The sequence below is a fragment of the Emys orbicularis genome, chromosome 1, assembly GCF_028017835.1.
Source record: "Emys orbicularis isolate rEmyOrb1 chromosome 1, rEmyOrb1.hap1, whole genome shotgun sequence".
NCBI lineage: Eukaryota > Metazoa > Chordata > Testudines > Emydidae > Emys > Emys orbicularis.
Genome location: NC_088683.1, coordinates 3,236,890 through 3,256,674, shown reverse-complemented (window position 1 = coordinate 3,256,674; position 19,785 = coordinate 3,236,890). Strand labels below are relative to the sequence as shown.

Sequence of the window (19,785 nt, the reverse complement as noted above, 5' to 3'; positions counted from 1 at the left end):
ATTTGGCCTTCCTGATTTCACTCCTGCATGCCTGAGCAATATTTTTATACTCCTCCCTAGTCATCCGTCCAAGTTTCCACTTCTTGTCAGCTTCCTTTTTGTGTTTAAGTTCACCAAAGATTTCACTGTTAGGACAGGGGGGAGGGGCCCCCATGATAACAGACAGCCCTGCTCCCCAGGTACGCCAGTGAAGGAGGGCCCCATTCTGCTCCCACCCCTGGTCCCACTGCTCTGCCAGCCCTCGGCCCCACTCCTCTCGCTCTGAGCGCCCGGGAACGAGCCGGCTGCAGAAATAAATCTACAAGAGATTGGGCGTGGGGTGGGGGGCCTGTGGGCCCTATAGAGACGGCCCGGGCTGGGCCCAGCCACGTACTGCCGGGGCTGATCCTGCGCGGCCAGGGAGCCCAGCCGTGCTTGAGGCCTGGTGGGGCCATGGCTGGACCAGAGCTGCTCCCCAGAGGGAGCCAGCCCCCACGGCACAGTGACGGGGCCCCCCAAGGCAGTGAGCTGCCCCAGGGCCCCCAGCTCAGGCTCAGAGCAGGCGGCAGTGGGCGAAGGGTCCCTGGGCTGCCAGGAGCGAGCAGGGAGTGGGATGGAGGCCACAGGGGCCATTTCTCCCCTCCTGCCCCTGCGGGCATGCCCCTGCACACCCAGCCTGCTCTCGCTCTCCCTGCTGCGGGGCCTGGCAGCCTAGCGGGGGCAGAACGTGCTGCCAGTCCCTGGCCAGGGAATGAGGGTTAAGCCGGCAGCTGCTGGCTCCTCGCGGGCAGGGGTGTTTGCCGGACCCTGCTGCTGAGTGCGAGCCCCCCGCCCAGTCACTGCTCCCGGCGACAGACCCCTCCCCGGGGCCAGCTAGAGAACCAGGGAAACGCCCGGTGCACACGGCGGGAAAAACACCCAGTTACCTAAAGTGCAGCAGGCCAGTCCCTGCCATGGGGGTGGGGGGTTGAGGCGGCTGGGTCAGCTCCCCTTCCCGCACTGCCATGGGGGGCGGGGGGGAAGAGAAACGGGACGGGCCAGCTCCCCTCCCCGGACCACAGTGCCCCAGATGAGCAAAGACGAGACCCGGTTCTTCCCAGGTTAAAAAAAGGAAGATTTAAATTAATAAAAATCTGAGAAACCAACGGAAGAGGGTGGTGCCCCCCCGCCCAGCCGTGGGGTGGCAGAGTTGGGTGAGGGAGGGTGCAGGGCGTGGGCACCGCCCAGCACACACGGAGCTGCTCTGCGGCGTGACAGTCCCCCCCGGTGGCTCCGGGGCGCTCAGCTCTCAAACCACTTGCTCCTCTTCGCCCCAGGGGCGCTCGGGGCGCTGCCCAAGATCTTCCGCTTGTACTGCTCCACCAGCTGGTCGAAGCGGGCCTCCGCCCGGCCCCCCGCCGGCCTCCGCCGCTTCCCCGGCGCCTGCGAGGGACAGAGAGGGCGAGGCCTGGCTCAGCGCCGGCCTCCCGAACTGGGGGCAGAGGAGCCAGCGCCAGGGGCTGCAGGTGCCACCAGCCGTGGCCGCAGCGGGAGGGTCAATTCCTGCGCCCAGCAGAGGAGCTGCCCATGGGGTAATGGGTGCCCCTTGCATGGAGAGTTTCTGCGCCCCCACCCTTGGGGAGTGGTGCATTGGGGGGTGTCCCAGGGACAGGCCCAGAAGGGTCAGCGGGGCAAAGAGGAAGGAATCCTGCAGGGGTCCCCGGGAGTGTCGGGGACGGGGTGAACGGGCTGGAGGGAGCAGGTGGGGCGAGGGGAGGGGGTTCCCGAGGTTTTGAGGAAGGAGGTTGGGGTCCCTCGGTGATGGACAGGGCATGCACCGCCCAAGGAATGGCCTGGCGGGCAGAGGAGGGTGGGCGCTGGGACAAGGAGGTGGTGGGCAGGGGTTTGGGGGGCGTGGGCTGGGGGGTGACGTGCAGCGGGAGACGCAGCCAGGCCAAGGAACAACCTGGGCCAACAAGCGTCTCAGCGCTCGCTGCGACGGGATGTGCTGGTGCCGGCGGGGAGGGGGCTCTGGGTGCTGCCCCCATGAGTCCCGCAGGGCGCCCGGCCCAGCCGTTTGCGGGAATCCAACCCCAGCCAGACGCTTCCCCCAGCCCCCCCCAGATGGACAGGACCATATGCCCCAGGTCTGCCATGCCCGAACCCCCCTCACCTGTCTGGGCGCCACCCGCTGCTTCTCCTGCCGCCGCTGGCTGGCCTGGGCCTTCGGCTTCTTTGGCGCGGCCGGCTTGCCCCTGTCGCGCTGCCTGGGGTCAGAGCCGAGAGCGTGAGCGATGGGCCCTGTGCCTGGCGCTTTCCCGCTGGGGCCCCCCCACCCCCCACAGGCCTGCTGTTCCCAGCCCAGGGAGAGACAGAGACAGACACACCCTGCTCACGCGCGCACTCCCCCCCCCGGCCCCGGCCCCTACCTGATCTTGGGCCCCCGGTGAGTCGGCAGCGTCAGAACCTTCCTACGCTTCTTCCCGTCCGGCAGCTCCACCTGCTCCACCTCCGCCTTCGTCTGGAACCCAGCCCAGGGGGTGCCGGCCCCCTGCCCCTCGGGGCCCCGCTTCCTGGGGTTCTGCTGCCCCCTGGCGCCTGCGGCGTCTCCCTGCCCCTCGGGGCCCAGGGCGTCTTTCTGCCCCTTAGGACCCTGCGTCCTGGGGCCCCTCGGGTCCTTCTGCCCCTGGGGACCTGGGGCGTTTCCCTGCCCCGAGGGGTCCCGCTTCCTGGGGTTCTGCTGTCCCTTGGGGCCCGGGGGCAGCTTCTGGGGCGTCTCTGCAGGCCCAGGCCCCCGGGGAGGTCCTTGCCCCTCTGCCGCTTGCTTCTGCCTCAGCTTTTGCTGCACAAAACAGAAGGTCAGCGTCCCCTGCCGGCGCTCGCGGGTCAGTCGCGGATCCTGGCCCCAGCACTGCCGGGACCAGCTGCCAGGAGCCCTGAGGCCGCCCCCTCCCCCCGGCACAGCTGGCTGCCGGCACCAGCCTGGGTGGGAACAGCAGGTACTGGTCACGCCAGGCTGGATGGGCCAGTGCCCCGCCCGGGCGGCTGCTCCCCCCACCCCAACCCCGTGACCCCAACCCTGCCCCTCCCCCCGGCCACTCCCCTCCCCCCAACCCGCAATGCCAGCCCCTCCTCTGCCCTCCAGCCAGCTGCATTTCCCAGGCAGCACAGACCTGCCTGGGCCCCGTGGGGCAGGGAACGTGCCCCCAGTCCCCAGCGACCGGGGAGGGTGCATGTGGGATCCCAGCTGGGGGGGAGGAGCCGTGACACCTACCAGGCTGCGCTGGGCCCGCTGCTCCTTCAGCTTCAGCTTCCTGCGGTCCTCCAGCGAGAACTCCACGATGGGGCGCTGGGGGGCAGAGCGGGCAGGTCAGAGCCCCGGGCACAGAGCTAGCGCCAGCCCGGTCATCGCACAGCGACAGGTACTGAGCGGGGAGAGCCCCCTGCCGGACCCCCAGCGCAGGCGCCTCACCTCCGCACAGCCAGCGTTCCCCCCAGCCCCCTGCCAGACACCCAGCACGGGCGCCTCACTGCCCCACAGCCAGTGTTCACCCCTCCTGCCGGACCCCCAGCGCGGGCGCCTCACAGCCAGCGCGTTCCACTCCCCCCACCCACAGCCAGCGTTCCCCCCTCCAGCTGGACCCCCCAGCCTCCTGCCGGACCCCCCAGCCTCCTGCCGGACCCCCAGCGCGGGTGCCTCACCTCCGCACAGCCAGCGTTCCCCCCAGCCCCCTGCCAGACACCCAGCACGGGCGCCTCACTGCCCCACAGCCAGTGTTCACCCCTCCTGCCGGACCCCCAGCGCGGGCGCCTCACAGCCAGCGCGTTCCACTCCCCCCACCCACAGCCAGCGTTCCCCCCTCCAGCTGGACCCCCCAGCCTCCTGCCGGACCCCCAGCGCGGGCTCCTCACCGCCCCACAGCCGGCGTGTTCCACCCTCGCCCCACAGCCAGTGTTCCCCCCTCCAGCCGGAACCCCCAGTCCCCTGCCAGACACCCAGCGTGGGCGCCTCACCGCCCCACAGCCAGCACGTTCCACCCTCGCCCCACAGCCAGTGTTGACCCCCAGCTGGACACCCAGCGCGGGCGCCTCACCGCCCCACAGCCGGCGTGTTCCACCCTCGCCCCACAGCCAGTGTTCCCCCCTCCAGCCGGAACCCTCAGCCCACTGCCAGACACCCAGTGCAGGCTGGCTCCTCACTGCCCCACAGCCGGCACGTTCCACCCTCGCCCCACAGTCAGCGTTCCCCCCTCCAGCCAGGACCACCCCTGCCCCACAGCCAGCACGTTCCACCCCCATCCCATACCCAGCGCGTCCCCCTTCCAGCCGGGACTCCCCCGCCCGGCACCCAGTGTGGGCACCTCAGTGCCCCACACCTAGCGCATTCCACCCCTGCCCCACTCAGCTCTCTGGGCAGCGACACCCCCGGAGCCTGGCCCCCACCCTGCACAGCTAGCGCTCAGCTCTCCGGGTGCAGGGACTCCAGCCCCCAGGAGCAGTCCGGGACCCCGCAGCTGGCCCACACAGCACCCACCTTGTGCGGCCCGAAGAGCTGCGGGTTGTTGTTGGTGTGGCGCAGGGCGGCCAGCGCGTGCTCGTGCTTCTCGAACTCCACAAAGGCGTAGCCCAGAGACTGGCCCCGGCCCTTCCCCGCCGGCGCCGTCAGGTTCCGCATCACCCGGCACTGCAAAGACAGGAGAGCCGCGTCCGGGACCTGCTGGGAGCCCCCGCAGCACGCAGCCCATCCCACAGGCCCCCGCTAACGGGCCCGCCGGCTCCCCTTTGGAGCTCTGGGCTGACCTGGCCACCCATGGGGGGCTGATTGGGTATGGGGAACCCCTCGCACTGGGACCCCTAGAGCAGCCCCACTCCAGCAGGCCCCCCGGGACCCCCTCGGCTGAGCAGGAGGCCGGAGTTCGGAGCATGTCACTGCGTGGAACGCTCAGCCCAGCCGCAGCCCTGCCGCGTGAGGCCCCCGGGGGCTCCTGCGAAGCTCGTCCACATGGGAGACATGCCCCGGTGTCACTTCCTGTCTTCGGGCTCCAACTGCCACGTGCCCATTTCCCTTGTCGCCGCCTCCACAGCCACCGACCCGCTCTCGACGGGCCACGGCGACAGCTCCGCACCCCCCCAGCCTGCAGCGGTGCACACCTGGCCTGGTCATCCCCTCTGCACCCCACTGCTCTGGGGCGCCCGCCAGTGGATGCACACAGGGCTCTGTGCGCGGGCACCATGACACACATGCCAGGCGGCTCAGACCGGCATGCGCGGCCCCCGACCCAATCGGTCCCTCGGCGTAACCCCACCAGGCCCCGCCTAGTGCGGACGGCGGATGACTGAGCTAGCAGCTAACTGCAGTTCCCCCAGCGAACACCTGGTGTCACCAGGGACCCACCTGGCAGGGGCTGGGCGATAAGGGAGCCGGCTCAGCCCCCCAATACACCCCCCCATAGCCTCCCAAACCAGATCCCAATTCCCCAGCTCAGGAGCCAGCCACCCGGCGCCCCCCAGCGGGGACTCACCTCCTTGATGCGCAGGCCCGGTCCCCCGCCGGCGGCGCGCAGCAGGAGCTGCCGGAGCTGCTTGTCGTCCAGGGCCTTGGGCAGGTTGTGGACGCAGAGCCGCGTGCGGGACACGAAGATGTTCTGGTCCTTCAGCTTCTGCCGTTTCAGCTCCTCAAACTGGGAGGGGGCAGGCGCCGGGAGAGGGTTACAGGCTGGGCCCAGCACAGCGTCCCCCACCGCAGAGCCCTGCCCTCCCCTGCCAGGCACGGCAACCAGGGCACAGAGGGCCCAGGGTGGCCACAATGGGCTGGGCAAGGGAGACCTGGGCTCCCTCCAGCCACGGCCGAGTGCCACCCAGGACAGCTCCATGAACAGGAGGGGACGACACGGGCCGTGCCAGAGCCGCAATGTGCCCTGGCCCAGCCAGGTCTGCCGCCCCCACAGACCCCACTGGCCCAGCGCCCCCCCCGTGCACCCCGTGGGGGCCCCGTGCTCTCCCGCCGCCAGCCCCGTGCACCCCGTGGGGGCCCTGTGCCCTCCCGCCACCAGCCCCGTGCACCCCGTGGGGGCCCTGTGCCCTCCCGCCGCCAGCCCAGCACCCCAGCCCCATGCATGGGCCCCGTGCCCTCCTGCCGCCAGCCCCGTGCACCCCGTGGGGGCCCCGTGCCCTCCCGCCGCCAGCCCCGTGCACCCCGTGGGGGCCCGTGCCCTCCTGCCGCCAGCCCCGTGCACCCCGTGGGGGCCCTGTGCCCTCCCACCGCCAGCCCAGCACCCCAGCCCCATGCATGGGCCCCGTGCCCTCCTGCCGCCAGCCCCGTGCACCCTGTGGGGGCCCTGTGCCCTCCTGCCACCAGGTGGCTCTTGCCAAGCAAAGCGTGTGCCTGCTGTATCTCCCTGGGTGCAGGCAGCCTGCCCAGTGTAGGTCCCGGAGCCCACCGGCAAGGATGCCCCCGCCCACTCACCCGCACTCTCTTGGCCATGTCAGTCGTGCTCATGCCCTCGGCGGCCTGGGTGCCGGCCCGGATCACTGCGAGGAGAGGGAGAGGCATTAGAGCCGCCCGGGCCCCACGCTCAGTGCCCCACAGCGAGGAGTTACGTGTGCTGACGGGGCCCACCGGAGAGAGGCAGCGGAGGCTGGGACGCAGACTCCCGCCAGCTAGGAGCTGGGGGGCAACAAGGAGAAACTGGATCTTTTCTGCTCTCTGGCCTCTGAGGGGCTAAGAGATGCCCACTCTGCTTGGCGTGGGTCAGCCCTCGAGGACACAGGGAGCTGCTTAGCGCCTTTGGAAATCGGAGAGGGGAACTCACTGGTGCGTGTATGTTCCCTGTTTTCAACCCGGTCAGTCCCTTTCCCTAGCTACTAACCGTCAGTCAGCATGTTACAGCCTGGCTACAGGCGTGGGACCGCCTACAACTGGCCCGGGGAAGTGACTGGCCCTTTGGGCCTGGGAGGAAGCTGAATATTGCTGTGATGGTTGGTGGAAGTGTGACGCAGTAGGGAGCGGGGCGGACTGACCGGGGAATGTTGGTTAGTTTTACTGGACTGTCTGCATGGGGGAAAGGAGAGCAGGGGGATGACTTTATTTGAGGGATGATACCTGAGCCTGTAACCCGAGCCAGGAGGGGGGTGGGGCCAGGTGACACCTGGCCCAGGAAACTGGACAAAGAGGAGGAGCTGGGGGGAGGGGAGTGAGTCGGCTGGAGGGGTTTTCTCAGTTTTGGGCTGGCTGGGAAGAGGCAGGGAACCCCAAGTCTGGGGTCTAAGCTCCTTGCCCCCAGAGGGACCTGGCTGAGGAGTCCTGGTTGTACCTACAAGACCTGTCTTGGACTGGGTTCCTGTCGTCTAATAAACCTTCTGTTTTACTGGCTGGCTGAGAGTCACGGTGAATCGCAGGAAGTGGGGGGTGCAGGGCCCTGACTCCCCCACACTCCATGACAACCAGCTATCGCCTAGCCCCGCTCCCCTGGGGGACCAGACCAGCAGGGCCATGGGGGACTGTCTGGGACCCTGTGCTCGGACTGCTTTGTGCTTGTTCCTGGGGGGCGAAATCTAATCACAGAACATGCTGACAGGCTGGGGCGCCGGGCCTGGGTTCTGACAGTCTGCCCTGAGCCCAGCTCTCCCAGCCGGGAGTCGCTCCAGTACTGCACGAACCGGCCCTGGCTAGCCAGGGCGCTGGGGGGGTGGAGTACAGGGGCAGGCGTCCCCTGCCAGGTCCTGGGTGTGTTCACAACTGGGATCAGGGAGACTCAGCAGAGGGGTAGGAATGGGGAGGGGTCCCGGGGCCCTGGCACTAGGAGGCACACAGAGGGATTCCCAGGGAGGCGGGCAGCAGAGGGGGAGCTGCGGGGAGAAGGGACCTGTCTGGCTATCTCCAGCGGGCAGCAGTGCATGTCGCCCCACAGCCAGGTAACTCACAGCCTTCCCGAGCCAGGTACAGGTTGCGGGTGCCCGTCGGCTTCTTCACCTTCTGGGCTCGCAGCTTCTGGGCCTCGTCGCGGCTCACGGCCAGGTCCAGGTGCAGCCGGCGCCCGCCCAGCCGCAGCCCCCCGCCCTGCGAGGGAGCCAGACAGCGAATGAGACGCTGGGGACGCGGCAGCCAGGGAGGAGGGGAGAAGTCTGTCCTCCTCCCACCCCCACGGAGGATGCACCGAGGGGTGTTCAGAGCCACGTGCGCCCCTACGGATGATACCGGGGAGGCAGGGCTCTCCCCCCACCCCAGCCATGTCAGACGTGGGCCCACCGGAGAGCCAATGGTCTCGTGACTCCCCTGCGCCCCACTCACCTCGTTGTCGTCCTGGGCAGCCTCAAGGCACTTCTGGGCGGCTTCCTGGGTGGTGAACTGGGCGAAGGCGCAGCCTGGAAAGAGACGCGGGGGTGAGATCCAGGTTGGGCGCGAACCAGTGCCGGGACACAGTGTCAGGCACGGCCTGTCCCACCAGGGCCTCCACGGAGCGAGCTACGGGTCCCACCCCAGGCACTGCGTGCCCCCCGCCCCTCCCCCCGGCACTGAGCACCCCCAGCCCCGCCCCCTGGCACTGCGCGCCCCCCTGCTCCCCGACACTGCGCGCCCCCTGCTCCCCCTCCCCCCAACACTGCGCACGCCCCTGCTCCCCAACACTGCGCACCGCCCTGCCATGCCCCCCGGCACTGCACACTCCCTGCCCCGCTCCCTGGCACTGCGCACCCCCCAGCCCCCAGCACTGCGCACCGCCCTGCTCCCAGGCACTGCGCGCCCTGCTCCCCCTCCCCCCGACACTGCGCACCCCCCTGCTCCACAGCACTGCCCACCGCCCTGCCACGCCCCCCGGCACTGCACACTCCCTGCCCCACTCCCTGACACTGCGCACCCCGCAGCCCCACCCCCGGCACTGCGCACCGCCCTGCTCCCCGGCACTGCGCACTCTCCTGCCCCATCCCCTGGCACTGTGCACCCCCCTGCTCCCCGGCACTCGGACCTCCCCTGCCCCAAGCCCAGGCACTGGGCACCCCCCTGCTCCCCGGCACTGCGCGCCCTCCTGCCCCACCCCCTGGCACTGCGCGCCCCCCCTCTCCCTGGCACTCAGACCTCCCCTCCCCATCCTCCCTGGCACTGCACACCCCCTGGCACTGCGCACCCCCCTGCTCCCCAGTACTCGGACCTCCCCTGCCCCCAGCACCCAGGCCTCCCCTGCCCCACTCCCTGGCACTGCACAGCCCCTGCCTCCTAATACACCCCTCCCCAGTCCCTCTCGCCGGCTCCCTGCCAGGGACGTGACTGCAGTAGAGGCCCGAGGCCTGGATGACGCCGAGCAGCAGCCCGGGCAGGGACACTGGCAGCAACGGTGGTGGTGGTGTGTGTGCGGCTGTTTCCTGGGGCTGACTCCAGGCTACTCAGCATTGCGGCGGGATTGGGGGGCCGAGGGCCGGGCCCTGGCGGGGTCTCCCTGGCCCGAGGCAGGTGTTACCTCTGGAGTGCTCCGTGTCCGGGTGCAGGACGATGCGGACATACTTGAGGTCCCCAAACCGCTCCAGCATCTCGCCCAGCTCCTCCTCCTCCGTGTCGAAGGCCAGGTTCCTGCCGGGTGCACCACACCGTGAGGCCCTGCCGCTGCCTGCGGTTCCCCCAGCAGGACCCACTGCCCGCCACTGACCCGGCCACCCACGTGGCCCCCAGCAGCCTCAGAGGAGATGGTGGCAGCCAACTGCCCTGCACGCCCAGGCCAGGCCCTGCCCTCTGCCAGGGGCTCTCCAGGCAGGGGGTGTAAGCGTCCCCCGCCCCACAGACACCCCCTAAGAAGGGGAGAGGAGCCAGTGACTGCTCCCAACAGCAGGGCACAGGGTGGGGGGAAGGAAGGGTCCCGTGGCACGGGGGGGTACAGCGGGCGGAGGGGAGGGTCCCGCGGCACAGGGGATGTGTTGGAGGGGTTCCCCAGCTCAGAGAGGCGCAGTGGGCCGAGAGGAGGGTCCCGTGGCAGGCGGAGGGGAGGGTCCTGCGGCAGGGGAAGGGGAGGGTCCTGCGGTGCAGAGGGGAGGGGAGGGTCCCGCGGCACAGGGGATGTGTTGGAGGGGTCCCCCAGCTCAGAGAGGCGCAGTGGGCCAAGAGGAGGGTCCCGTGGCAGGGGGAGGGGAGGGTCCTGGGGCACAGAGGGAGCACAGGGAGGGCGGCAGGGTTAGCGCACCCAGCCCCGGCAGAGCCCAAGTCCAATGGGCGGAGCACGGCTCACGCCACGCTCCTGCCATGGGAGCGAGGAAACCCCGGCTGCGTCCTGCCCACTGCCCGGTGGGCTGGGAAGTCTCCCCTAGGCAGGGAGCAGAGCGGGGGTGCTGTCTACTCACTAAGGAGCAGGAGGACTGCAGGGCGAGTCCCGTCAGCCAGCCCGGGGGAAAGCAGAGTGTTCCGGGGAGGGTGGTGGGACTCATGGTGCCAGCCCAGGAGCAGGGGGAACTGTGGCAGGGTCACCCCCCCCCACGAGCTCCGGGCCAAGCACCCCGCAATTCCCCAGGAAAGAGCACGCCCCCAAGGCTAGGCAGTGCCCCCCATCTCCCCACACTTCCCAGCAGCACGCAGCTTTCCTTGCCTCTCAGAGGCCTGTGCGCCCCCCGCCCAGAGCTCCGGCCATCAGAGGTACTCGTGTCGCACCAGGCGGTCTCGTGCCGGGTCACGAACCCACCTGATAAAGACAGTCCTTCCCTCGGCGACGTCGGACGGTCGCTTCGGGCCCTTCTTCCTCTTCCTGGCCACGTCGGCATCTAGAACAAAGCCAGACAGAGTCCTGGGCGCAGGGCAGGGGGCACCCGGGGCAGCTGCCTCTCCCCATGGCAAACCCACCAGCCACGCAGTCACCGCCCCAGGCACACGATCACCCCGGTGAGTTCGGCAACTGGGCCCCAGACTGGGCTCTCCGCTCCCCCGCCAGTCGCGGGGGTGTGACAGTGCGGGAGGGTCCCGGCCAAACCTTCCCTCTCACTAACGCAGCAGGCTGGCGGAGGAACCACTGGGCATGGCTGGCACAGCCCTTTCACCCCTCTGGGCTAGGCGGGTGCCCTGGGCACAGCTGTCGGGGGGTGGGGGGGGCATGTTAAAGGGGAAGGAGATATTAACCAAGGCAAGGGCAAAGTGCCCCGTGCGCTACCCCCTGGGTCACCCAGGGAGCCAGCGACAGAACCAGGAACAGAACCCAGAGCTCCAGTCTGTGACCCAGGGACCCCTGGATGCCCCGATGTGACGCAGTAGGGAGGGGAGCGGGGTGGGGACACACAGAGTTTTACAGGGACTCCATGGCCGGATACAGGCACAGTAAGTCCCCAAAGGGCGGCACGCGAGGCCTGTGTCGAGAAACGCGCTGGACGGACTTCGGGAGGAGTTGTGCTCCATGTGACACCCAAGTGTCTGGGCTCTAGAATGGGCGGGATGGTTTGATCGGACACGTGACCGCTGGTTCCCAATATTCCCGCCTGCTGCTGCTTGCCCCTCTCCTCTGGGCTGTTGTCGCTATCATCCTAGCGAAGCGCCGCGTGGGACGCCAAACGCTGACCTGCGGCGACGCAGGCAGGCTGGGCTGTCCTGGTCCCTGGGGAGCAGCGGATCTGGGAACGCTGCGAGTGGCCAGACCAGGGGCTGGGGCTGCCTATCGCTAAGCCGCAGAGGGACAGCGAGGCCTAGCGGGGAGCTGACCTGAGGCCGGCACACACGAGGCTCCCGCATACTAAGGCCAGGGGGAATTGAGGCACCTCCCAGCCCCGGGTATCCCCAGGACAGCTCATGGAGGCCCAGTCCAGAGCCCTGCCTGCCCAGGGTCACCCTCCAGGTGCCCAGTTCAACGCTGGTCCAAGCAGCAGCTGCTCTGTGACCCACGTGACCGCCCCCCGGGCCGAGCTGGCTGGGACCCCACGTCCCATTGCTCCCATGTGCGTGTTCCCGCCACTGCTGCAACTCACTGCACAGAGGGTCAGGGCTCCTTGCCAACTGGGGCGATTCCTGGCGCATGGGGTCCAGCCATGGGACATGCACGCAGGGCCCGGGGTGGTGTGCAGCCCACTCCCAGCGGGGGGGCAGCCCCCAGGAGATCTCAGCTCCTTTGTCCTCACCAGCAGCCCGGGCTGGTTCCAAGCAAAGCACCCCGATGTGGTAACAGAACAAACCTTCATCGTCCTCCTCTGAGCCTGCGGCGCTCTCGTCCGAGCCCTCGGGCTCTTCCCTCTCCACCTCGCTCCCGTCCTCTGCCTCGTCCGCAGCCTCGCCGGCCTCCTCCTCCTCGCTGCTGTCTGCGCGGGCAGCAGCGGTGCCCTTCCCGAGCCTGCAAGAGCGAGAGCCAGGGGCTGAGCAGCCAGGAGCGCCGCCGGCCCCGCTGGAAAGGAGCAGAGCTGGGAGGGCAGCACATGCTGCCTGGGGTGCCAGAGGCCCCGCTGCTGCTAGTGCAGTATCCAGGATCCTACCCAGTTCGAGGTGGCAAACCCCCGAGAAAAGAATGGGGGCGAGGGACAAAAATAGAGGGGACAGAGCAGCACTGCAGGGAGAGCCAGGCCCTGCTAGCCAGCCCGGCTATCGCCGTGGGAACCACGCCCGGCACCATGGGCACAGCCAGGCCCTGCCATCGCCATGGGAACCACGCCCGGTACCATGGGCACAGCCAGGCCCTGACAGCCCGGCCATCGCCATGGGAATCACGCCCAGAACCACGGGCACAGCCAGGCCCCACCAGCCCCGTGGGACACACGCCTGGCACCATGGGCACAGCCAGGCCCTGCCAGCCCGGCCATCACTGTGGGAACCATGCCCATCACCGTGGGCAGAGCCAGGCCCCACCAGCACGGCCATCGCCATGGGAACCAAGCCCGGCAACGAGAGCAGAGCCAGGCCCCACCAGCCTGGCCATCACCATGGGACACACGCCCAGCACCCTGGGCAGAGCCAGGCCCCGGCAGCCAGCCCGGCCATCGCCATGGGACACACGCCCGGCACCGAGAGCAGAGCCAGGCCCCGGCAGCCCGGCCATCGCCATGGGACCCACGCCCGGCACCGAGAGCAGAGCCAGGCCCCGGCAGCCCGGCCATCGCCGTGGGACACACGCCCGGCACCGAGAGCAGAGCCAGGCCCCGGCAGCCCGGCCATCGCCGTGGGACACACGCCCGGCACCGAGAGCAGAGCCAGGCCCCGGCAGCCCGGCCATCGCCATGGGACACGACCAGCACCACAGACTCTAAGTGCCTCCGTCAAAGAGTTTAAGGGGAGACGTGACGAGTGGAAACCATCTTGGAGGAAGGAGTTAAAAGGAGCATGGGGGTCGACCACAGCAAGCGAGCCCCCAGGGGCTCTGCAAACAATGGGGTCTGGGGCCAAGGGTGCAGCCTTCCAGGAGCTGCCAACGGGGACGCGCCTATAGTGCCATAAAGCAGCCCTGGCTCACGGAGCTGTGCTGCGCCGTGACCCACTGCCCGGGGGCCATGCCCTGGTCACACAGGTCGTCGATGGGCCACATTGAGGTGTGGTGTCAGCGCTGATGAGGCTCCCCATGGAGACACCCCAAGATCCAGCCAGCCGCACCCTCTGCAGCCCAGGAACAGGCCTGTCACTCACTCACCGTCCCGGCACCCGCGAGCTGGACGGCTCATCCGATCCCAACGCTTCCTCTTCCTCTTCATCCTCGCTGGCGTTCTCGGAGCCCGAGTCCTGCTGTTGGGTTTGGCTGGGTTTCTCCTCCCTGCCCCCTGGGGTGAGAATCGCCAAGGGAGATGAGCCAGCGCCACGCGGGAGGGGCAGCCCGCCCACCCCCAGAGCTCGGGTTTCATTACCCTCATTTCCCTCAGGGAGTCAGAGCCGCTGCGGCTAACAACGCAGAGGAACAGCCACGCGTGGCAGGGGAGCGAAATCCAGCCAGGAACGAGATGGTTCCTTCCCCGCGTCACCCAGCCTCACACGCACTCGGGGCATAACACACCCATGGCAGGGAAGGGCAACGGCCCTGTGTTACTGATGGGAAACTGAGGCAGGGTCACACAGCGGCTGTGGCAGAGCTGGGAATAGACCCCAGCTCCCCTGAGCCCGAGGCCAGCGCTCTAGCCCCTGGGCCACCCTCTTCCTGAACCGCAGCCCAGAACAGCCCGTGAGCCCCAGGTCCTGTCCCGGAACGCCAGGCCAGCGCCATTTGGCTCACACGTGGTGTGGGACTGGCGGAGAGATGGGGTAGGGGAGGCCCAAGGCAGTGGGGTCAGCCAGGCAGGACAGCTCAGTGCCCCAGCTTTGGGCTCAGGACTCTCAGAGGTGTTTTGGAGGTGAGCAGGTGCACTGCACCTTGCGGCCCTGTTACCACTGGGCACTCAGCCCGTGTACCCCGAACAGCACCCAGCCACGTGCCCACGTCCACCCGGCTCCCCTGCCCGACACAAGGAGGTAAACAGTGACAAAGCGGGGGATTTTCTTAGTGTTTTGCATGAACAGTGTGTGGGTCTCAGTTTCCCTGTGTGCTGTGTGTGTAACGAGGGGGTGGGAGTGGGAGTGGGAGTCTGTTGTTACAGAGGATCAGTTGGGACCCCGGACAATGGCCTGGAGATTGGATACCCTAGCAACTGGTGACTGGGAGGACCAGCCCAGCTTGGAAGCTGGCCAGTAGGATAGTGGGCTGAGGAGAGAGGACCCTGTGACCTAACCAGCTGATTCCAGCCAGTGAGGGCACAAAGGATGGAAGAGAGGGGACCCAGGTGACCTGTTTGCCTGGGACTGAAGGCAAAGGACAGAGGTGGGGCTTGCAGGAAGGTGCTAGAGGGTGGTCGGATGGAAGGAGGTCGCTGCTGGACTGGGGACAAACCCCCATGTGCTGGGCTGAGGGTTGCTAGGCCCGAGGGCCCTGAGAACTGCCTGTGCTGCGTTCAGACGCCCAACAAACCCTTCAGTTTTACGCTGGCTGAGAGTCACTAGAGACCCGGGGGGGCGGGGGGGGAGGGGCATTGCTCCCTCTGGGTGTGGAGGCCCCGGGGGTCCTGCGCGATTGGACTCTCTGAGGGGGCCCACGGTGAGAGACAAGCGTGCTGAAGGCTCAGAGGTACGGTCCCAAAGAACCTAACCCCCGAGAGAGTGTAACCTTCATGGAAGGCCGTCACACTGAGGGGGGTTCCTCCCAGAGACTGTATGGAGATGAGAGAGCCCAGGGCTGAGAGTCCATGACAGTAACCAATCAGCCAGCATCCCACAGCCCTGTCATGCAGCAGGGAGTTCCACATGCCTGTGAAAAGCAGCCGCCCTGAGAGCGGCCCATCCCAGTGCGGGTAGCCGTGCTGCCAACGCCCGGACGGCCACAGCTCACTCACCGGAGGGAGGTCCTGCCTGTGTGGCTCGGTACTTATCCTTGGCCACCGCCCAGTCCACGGCCACTGTGCGCCCTGCGGGAGACAAGGAGAGCTGCCAGGACAGCCAGGCTCCAGCTCGCTGGGCGAGCGGCGCTAAGACTGGCTAACCCAGCCAGCTAGAGCTGAGCCCAGGGGACAGCGCCAGGAGGTGCCGGAGCCAAGCGCAGGACGTGCCCACGGAACCGAGCCGCAGCTCCAGCGCAGGGGAGCCGTTTGGCCGCTCTGCAGAGCCGCTGCCTCGGCTTTCCTTCAGGGCTGATGACAGCTGGGCTGCGACGAACTCTGGGAGGCCAGCGCAAGACTCTGCAGTGGGACAAACCGCGGATGCCTTTCCCGGGACCCCAACGCCGCAGGCCAACTCTGGAGGAGCACAGTGCCCGGCTCTTGCATGGCGGGGCAGGCCGGGGACAAGGGGGCGCTCACCTTTGATCTCCTTCATGTTCATCCCTTTCAGGGCCTTCCCCGCTTGCAGGATGTTCTTGAACTGAACGAAGGCAAAGCCCCGCATCTTCCCGTCTGCAAGAGACCAAGGCTCAGAGTGCACCGGGCCGAGGGCAGGGAGCCCAGGGCTCAGCTATCCCCTCCAGGACATGCTCAGTCTGCTCCAGGACTAAACCCCAGGGGTGCTGGGAGGGCTCGGCCAGCGTCCAGCCTAGCAGCCCCCAACCCGGCATGCCCCAGCCCCACCTCCCCCCACTCCTGCTTCTTGTTTAGCATGTGCAAGGATCCTGTGGTAGAAACGCTGCCACTTGGGACACGGACGCAAGCCCCAGGGAACAGCCCTCGCCAAGCCATGGACGACACAGGAACTACCAAGAAGGCAGCGTGGTCAAGCAGCCGGGCTGCTGCGCTGGGAATCCGAGAGCTGGGGTCTCTTCCTGCTGCCTTGCGGTGCCCTGGAGGGAGGCACTCCCCGTCTGTAACATGGGGGACTCGCTTGGACAGGGCTTTACCAACAGGCCTGGTGGCTAAGATACCAATGGCCAGGATGATCACGTGCAGGCTCTGACGTTCGGCACCCAAACGAGCGACCTGAGCCCCCAGAAGCCCCTGCAAAGGCAGCTTGGCCGATGGCTCTGACTTCCCCCGCGTGGAGCACGTGGGCTCCCCCATCGCCAGCAGCCAGCTAAGCCCTACCTGCTTTCCTGGGGATGTTCACCTCCAGCACAGCTCCAAAGGGAGAGAACAGAGCCTTCAGGTCATCTTCTGCGCACTGGGGAGAACAAGGGGGTCAGACCGATGAGGAAGCCGGAGCAACGCAGCTGGAGGCCTCACCCCAAACACGGGCAGCTGGGCTGAGCGAGGAGGGTTAAAAGCCCCCTCCGGCCAGGTAAATAAAGCTTCTGGGCTCACCATGATCACAGGGGCCGGCGTAGTGCTCTGCCCTGCCAGCTCTGAGCCTCACTCCATGGGGTGATGGGCTGGGGGGGCCGGGCAGCACTGTGGGCAGCCCCCTAGAAAGCGACGGTGCCCGTAGTGCCCACTGTGGGTTATCCACGAACAGCTTGGCTGGGCTCTGAAGCCAGTTCCACCCCACGCCAGTAGAAAAGCAGCGACGGTGCCAGGTTATAAACCCTGGAACCCTCCAGAAGCGACTCCCAGCACGTGCCACCTCCCGCCTCATTTCATTGCTCTGCTGTAGCTAAGTGCCAGACACAGACAGCGCCAGAGCCGCTGCACGTCCGAGCCCTGGGCTGTGATCTCGCCTTGCAGAGTCACTGGGCACGCCGCAGGGCTGGTGATCCCTCTCACCACTCCTACCTTAAAGCTCAGGTTGCGGATGATCAGCCTGGCTTTCTTGGGGGCCCCTTTCGGCTTCTTCTCTTCTGGAGGGGTCTCCGAGGCGTCTAATGAACAGAGAGCAGAGCAAGTGAGCACGATACTGCAGGGCCTGCCTGCTACGGGCTGCGCTGCCACGCGGCTCCCTTCAACCACGGGACAAGTCGTTTCTTCCCCAGCTGCACTATGACACTCAGGCCGCCCTTGGCTGGGGAGGAGCTCTCCGCAGACAGGTGCCCACGTCACAAAGGACACCAGCTCAAGGGGGACTAACTGGCCCCGGTGTGGGGGCTGAGCTCCGTCCCCCTCACAGGGCAGAGCTGAGACACACCGTGGGGGGCTCGCACAGACACCGCCTGCAGCGCCCCCACGCCGTGGGCAGAGAGAAGAGTCCGTCTCCAGCAACATGGAGCCAGCACCCATGCCGACAGGTGCCAAGCTCCCAGACAGCAGTTTGCTTTGCAACGCCAGGATCCGCGCTGCCACCACAACGACAGAGCCAGACTGTTCCCAACTCACCCGGCTGCCGCTGCTTCTTCTCCCTCAGCTTCTTCTTCGCAACAGCCACCTTGATCTCATGGCCTTCGAAGGTGGTGACCTCCCTGAGGGCTCGCTGGGCATCCTCCAGCAGGGAGAAGGTGACATAGCCAAACCCACGGCAGGTTTCACTGCCTGCAAGAGAGGGGCAGCGTGACCGACACCTCACCAGGCTCTGCCAAGGGCCCCTGGGGGTGGGCGGGGGGCTCTGGGTGTTCTAGGGCACCAGGCTTTGCAGTGAGGAGGCCCCTTCGCAGGAAACCACAAAGCTGCTGAAAGCCCTTTTCTGCTAGGACGTGTCCAAGCTTCTTCCTGAACCCCCCGCCCTGACCCTCAGGGCTGGCCAGGGCATGCTGCCTAGCGGCGACAGAGAAACAGGAGGGATGGCACAAGGTGGCGGGGCTGGGACAGGGTCTCCCCAGGGCCAAGGATCCGCTCCCCTTCCTGCGCGGAACAACTCACGGAGACTCCAGGTGATGAGATCCAAAGGCTCACCTTCTCCCCCAATCCCCTGAGGTTTTCCAGGTGCAGCCCCCTGCACACCCCCACCCCAGGCCTCCCCCACCCTCCCCACCAGGGGAACCGGGCTCTTTCCCTGCCCCAGCTGGGGGCCCCAAGATCTGGTCCCCTACCTTGCTCCCAGGGGACCCCAGCGCTCCCTGCTCCAAGCTCAGCCTGCTCCCTTCTCCCACCCCACTCCACCCCTAGGGGGGCACGGCTCCTACTTCCCCCAAGCTAGCCCCCCCCCCCCCCGCCGGCCCTCGCCCCATAGCTCCAGCTGCCCCCAACTCCTCAAGATCCTCCCCCCTGCTTCCCCCAGACTCGCTCCCCGCCCCATAGCTCCAGCTGCCCCCAACCACCCCCCCCCGCTCCTCCAGACCCCCCCCCGATGCAGGCTCCCCCCGGCCCCCGCCCACCTTTGTGGGTCACCACGAAGCAGCGCTTGAGCGGGCCGAGCTGGCCGAAGAGCTGCTCCAGGCCGGGGCCGCGGGCCGAGGCGGGCAGGCCGCGCACCAGCAGGGTCAGGCCGGCCATGGCCCGGGCTCGGCTCCGCGCCGCTCAGCGCACGCGCTGCCCGCTGGGCGCCGCCATCTTGGCCGAGTCCGGCTGCGAAACGGCTCCGGCCGGGAACGCGGGGCCGCCGCGAGGTTCCGGGCCGGGGGCGGGGCACCCGGCGGGGGGCGGGGCTGTGCCCAGCTGGGGGGCGGGGCAGCCCTGCATTTCGGTGTGTGAATTTACTGGGGAACTTTGACCCTGATCTCCCATAACCGGGCGGGGGGGCTTCCCTGAAAGGGGGCGAAATCAGGATGGACCCAAAATACCCCCCTCCCGCCCCCATTAATTAATGGTAACGATCTCGTGGTTTTGAAGCCCATCTAGGGCCCCCCTGGGCACGGGGCCGGAGCAGGGGCGAGGGGGCTGGGGCCTGGGGGGCTGCGGTGCCATGCAGCGCAGCAGCTGGGGGTGGAGTGGAGAGGGGCAGGGCCGGGAGGAGACCCCCAGAGGGTGTGAACACCCCCCTGGCTGGGGAGAGGGCGGCCGTGCCCAGGTGTTTGCAGGATTGGAGCTCTGCAGGGTGCTGCCCCCCCCCCCCTTTGCCAGGGTGCTGACTATGTGGGATTTATACAATGCGGCCTCTAATTGAGAGTGACTCCAGTTTGGGGGCCGACCGGGAGACACCCAGAGCCTGATTTTAACAGGCCGAGAACACGCACCTTCCCAGGGACGTCAGCTGGAAACCAGGCCCCCGGTGCCTGAAGTGGGGCCCCCACAACTCCAAGCGCCCAGCGTGCCACGTGCCACCCAGCCTGATCTCCCCCACGGCCCCGGGCTGAGCGTGTGGCTCGGGCTGCCCTGGATGGGGAAGCTGCTGCTGCTGCCCCCCAAGCTAGAGCACGTTCTCTCCGGGAGCCAGAGGAAGCACTACTCCATGTCAGTGCCCGGTTCCGGGGCGGGAGGAAGGGTCCTCTTGTTTCAGCGTCTCTCCTGTCGCCCTGGGGACAAAGGGGCTCCTGATCCAATGGCCCGTGATGTCCCCTGGTTTCTTTTCCCAGTTTGTCAGCCCCGAACCCAGAGCTGGCACGCGCCGGCCTGTCTCGTGCCCGGAACATGGGCTTTGTCTTCTGTCCTCGCGAGGGGGCAGCGGGCTCCTTTGCGGGTTGCTCTGCTTTCCAGAGGCTG

At 67.8% G+C, this 19,785-nt stretch overlaps 1 protein-coding gene across 1 annotated transcript; it reads right to left on the bottom strand.

The window, feature by feature from the left end:
* Nucleotides 1-1,260: 1,260 nt before the first annotated feature.
* On the bottom strand, nt 1,261-18,639 carry RBM28 (RNA binding motif protein 28). The gene is made up of 19 exons (XM_065422183.1): nt 18,522-18,639; nt 17,587-17,739; nt 17,050-17,135; nt 16,426-16,501; nt 15,712-15,804; nt 15,250-15,321; nt 13,527-13,653; nt 12,088-12,242; nt 10,617-10,695; nt 9,411-9,520; nt 8,249-8,322; nt 7,882-8,017; nt 6,425-6,489; nt 5,481-5,639; nt 4,493-4,642; nt 3,233-3,307; nt 2,388-2,800; nt 2,132-2,225; nt 1,261-1,401 (listed from the first exon to the last, which is right to left on the bottom strand). Exons 1-19 carry the CDS (start codon nt 18,637-18,639, stop codon nt 1,261-1,263), a joined length of 2,376 nt encoding a protein of 791 aa, XP_065278255.1.
* Nucleotides 18,640-19,785: the final 1,146 nt, after the last annotated feature.

Coding starts and splice junctions, on each gene's coding strand:
- RBM28 (XM_065422183.1), bottom strand. CDS start 18,639: ATGGCCGGCCTGACCCTGCTGGTGCGCGGCCTGCCCGCCTCGGCCCGC. Junction 15,805..16,425: donor GAACATCCCCAGGAAAGCAG/GTAGGGCTTAGC, acceptor GGTCTCTTGCAG/ACGGGAAGATGCGGGGCTTT. Junction 2,226..2,387: donor CACCGGGGGCCCAAGATCAG/GTAGGGGCCGGG, acceptor CTCTGACCCCAG/GCAGCGCGACAGGGGCAAGC.